This window comes from Portunus trituberculatus, unplaced genomic scaffold (assembly GCF_017591435.1).
Source record: "Portunus trituberculatus isolate SZX2019 unplaced genomic scaffold, ASM1759143v1 PGA_scaffold_309__1_contigs__length_17852, whole genome shotgun sequence".
NCBI lineage: Eukaryota > Metazoa > Arthropoda > Malacostraca > Decapoda > Portunidae > Portunus > Portunus trituberculatus.
The window spans coordinates 15,001-17,852 of record NW_025541477.1 but is presented as its reverse complement, the minus strand read 5'-3'; the positions used below and the strand labels follow the sequence as shown (position 1 = coordinate 17,852).

General features: G+C 41.0%; 2 protein-coding genes across 2 annotated transcripts in view; both read left to right on the top strand.

The window, feature by feature from the left end:
- Window positions 1-675: 675 nt before the first annotated feature.
- LOC123500484 (extensin-like) lies at window positions 676-1,338 on the top strand. The gene is made up of 2 exons (XM_045249195.1): window positions 676-747; window positions 901-1,338. Exons 1-2 carry the CDS (start codon window positions 676-678, stop codon window positions 1,336-1,338), a joined length of 510 nt encoding a protein of 169 aa, XP_045105130.1.
- Window positions 1,339-2,182: 844 nt separating this feature from the next.
- LOC123500486 overlaps window positions 2,183-2,852 on the top strand; it is a 1,348-nt gene continuing 678 nt past the window's right edge. Inside the window, exon 1 of the mRNA XM_045249196.1 lies at window positions 2,183-2,429. Within this exon, the coding sequence (XP_045105131.1) occupies window positions 2,233-2,429 (197 nt within the window). The 5' untranslated portion in view covers window positions 2,183-2,232. The remainder of the gene's footprint in view (window positions 2,430-2,852) is intronic.

Below are 2,852 nucleotides of genomic sequence, written 5' to 3'. Positions count from 1 at the left end.
TACCGTTCGTCATATCTGTCCGAGTTTCTTGGTCGGCGTACTCTTTGTGTGGTGTTCCTGTCACATAGAACATGCTCTCATCTGACCACACTACTCTTCTCCACTTCTAATGGCCAGTCTTTATGGTCCTGAGCAAATCTGACTCTTTTTAGCTTTGTCTAAGCAGTGGTTTCTTTGCAGCACGGTAACTTTTCATGTCGAGGTCCTCCAGTGTCCGCCGCTGTATTGTCCTTATGGAGACATGTGTCAGCAGATCAGGGTAATTTTGTTTAATTTCTCTTCCTGTGAGGAATGGCGAGACACTTAGCTGACGCTTAATCAGTGTCAGTGTCCTCTTTGATAAAATACGGCTGCGTCCAGGGGCAGTTTTCTTCACTGGTGCTAATTTTCCGGTATTGTCTCTGCATCGCTTCAACCAGCGTTGTACTGTTCTTAGTGGGAGTCCTGTCTCCTTTGAAATATGCTTAGAGCCAAAACCATTCCGGAGTGAGTCAATAAGGGCTATATTGACTGATATTTGATGTTTACGTGCCATTGACACTTAAGTTTCCACAAATATGAAAGAGAACGAAGAAAACTGACACACTGTGCGGGGAGAAAAGTGTACTTACGTGAGCAAGTGACAACTGAGTGATAATTTTTGAAGTGTGACGGTTGATAGATGTTTAAAGAGCTATGTTGCCACTTCTAGATATTAGCCACATTCTTTCAAATGAGCTACAGTTCTTCCCGCGCTATGAGATACGGGTTTGTTTATAATGCGCGCCACTTTCATTGGCGGCTGGGTGTACTCCAACCAACATCCACTAGGACGCCCATCATCACGCCCACACGCCCACAGCCATCCACGCCCATCATAACCTATCCATTACCTTATATATGCCCACTAACACCCATTAGGACGCCCACCAGTACACCAACACGCCCACACCATCACACACACCTATAATAACCCACTACAACCCACTAGGACGCCCACCAGTACACCAGCACCCCCACACCATCACACACGCCTATGATAGCCTACTACCACTTACTAAGACGCCCACCATCACACCACCACGCCCGCAGCCACCCACGCCCATCACAGGCTACCCACTACTTTGTATACTCCTACCACCATCCACTAGAATGCCCATCATCACACCAACACGCCCACAGCCACCCACGCCCACCATAGCCTATCCATTACCTTATATACGCCCACCAACACCCACTAGGACGCCCACCAGTACACCAACACGCCCACACCATCACACGCCTATCATAACCCACCACAACCCACTAAGACGCCCACCACCACGCCCACAGCCACCCACGTCCATAATAGCCTACTAAAATATACTGTTTCTTCAATATTTCAATAGATATTTGCATTACATCATGACATTAATCCTTCAGTAGCAAGACGCGTTTCCCTATTCCTTGTGGTGACTATTTGGTGATTTTGTACAGCTTCACAAACTCATGTGGGGGATTAAAATAGTGAAGACTGTGGCCATTAATCTTCTGCCCTCCACAGACCCTTGCTAATGTCAATAAAATAGTCTTATTGTACACAAAGCTCACTTATTCATACTCATTCATGTATGATTAAAATTTAAAAGAAAGATCAAATAAAATAAGAAAATGATAAAAAGAGTAAAAATAGTACGAGAACAACGAAAAAAAAGAAAGAGATATAGAAAGCATTCATTTCGGCGTGAAAAAAAATAATAATGACAAAAAAACTTGAAATAAAGACAAAATAAAGTAAGGAAATAATAAAAAAATGAAAGTATTAAAAATATATATAAAATGGATGATGATATAAAAAGCATTGAATATCGCGCCAACTACTGGAAAATTGAAAAAACAAGAATAAATTATGAAAAATTGGAAAGAAAACACACAATAAAAAAGAATAATCAATAGAATAAAATAATCAGACAAACAGACATAAAAATGGATGATGATATAAGAGCATTCATTCCGCGCCAACTAGCCTACTGCAAAATTGAAGAAAAAAGAATAAATTATGAAAAAAATGGAGAGAAACACAAAATAAAATAAGAAAAGAATAAGAGGAATAAAACAATAATAAAAACAAAACAAAAATGGAGCAGGTTCAAAAGCATTAAATCTCCCCCCAAAAATTAAAATAAATGATAAAACAAAATGATTAAAAAAATAAATAAGGAAAGAATAAAAAGAATAAAAGTGATCAGAAAAGACAAAAAAGAAGGAAATTATATGAGAAGCATTAATTCCCGCCCAAAACTGAATGAGGCGGGAACGAGTCGGGCGGGAATCGAGTCACGCCACCACGTGAAACTGCACCACGTTGGCCGCCCACAGTCCGCCCACCCGTGCCTGTACACCAGCGTAGAGTCACCACCACTGGACAGACGGGTGTTGTGTGGAGTGCAGCTGAAGTCTCCGTCACTAAGGTAGTTATAACGCCATTTTTAGTGACAGGAACGCCAGAATAGAGGATGGTGAGCATCTCCTAGACTCTGCCACCCTCAGGGATATACTCAGGGAATATCCTCAGTTTGCTCCCAGACTGTAGGATATCTTAGGCAATAAGTTGTGCAATATGTGTATTTATTTATTGAAATACTTGTATTCTTGTTGTGTATACTGTCCAGAGTTATTTTTTATGATTTTAACCTTGAGTCTTTGCCCAGGGGGTGGGCGGCAAGGCCCATCCTTCTCCTTTGTTGTAATTATTTATTAATTCAACAATAAATGTATCAATTTTCTTCTTCTTCTTCTTCTTCTTCTTCTTCTTCTTCTTCTTCTTCTTCTTCTTCTTCTTCTTCTTCTTCTTCTTCTTCTTCTCCTCTTCCTCTCCTCTCCTCTCCTCCTCC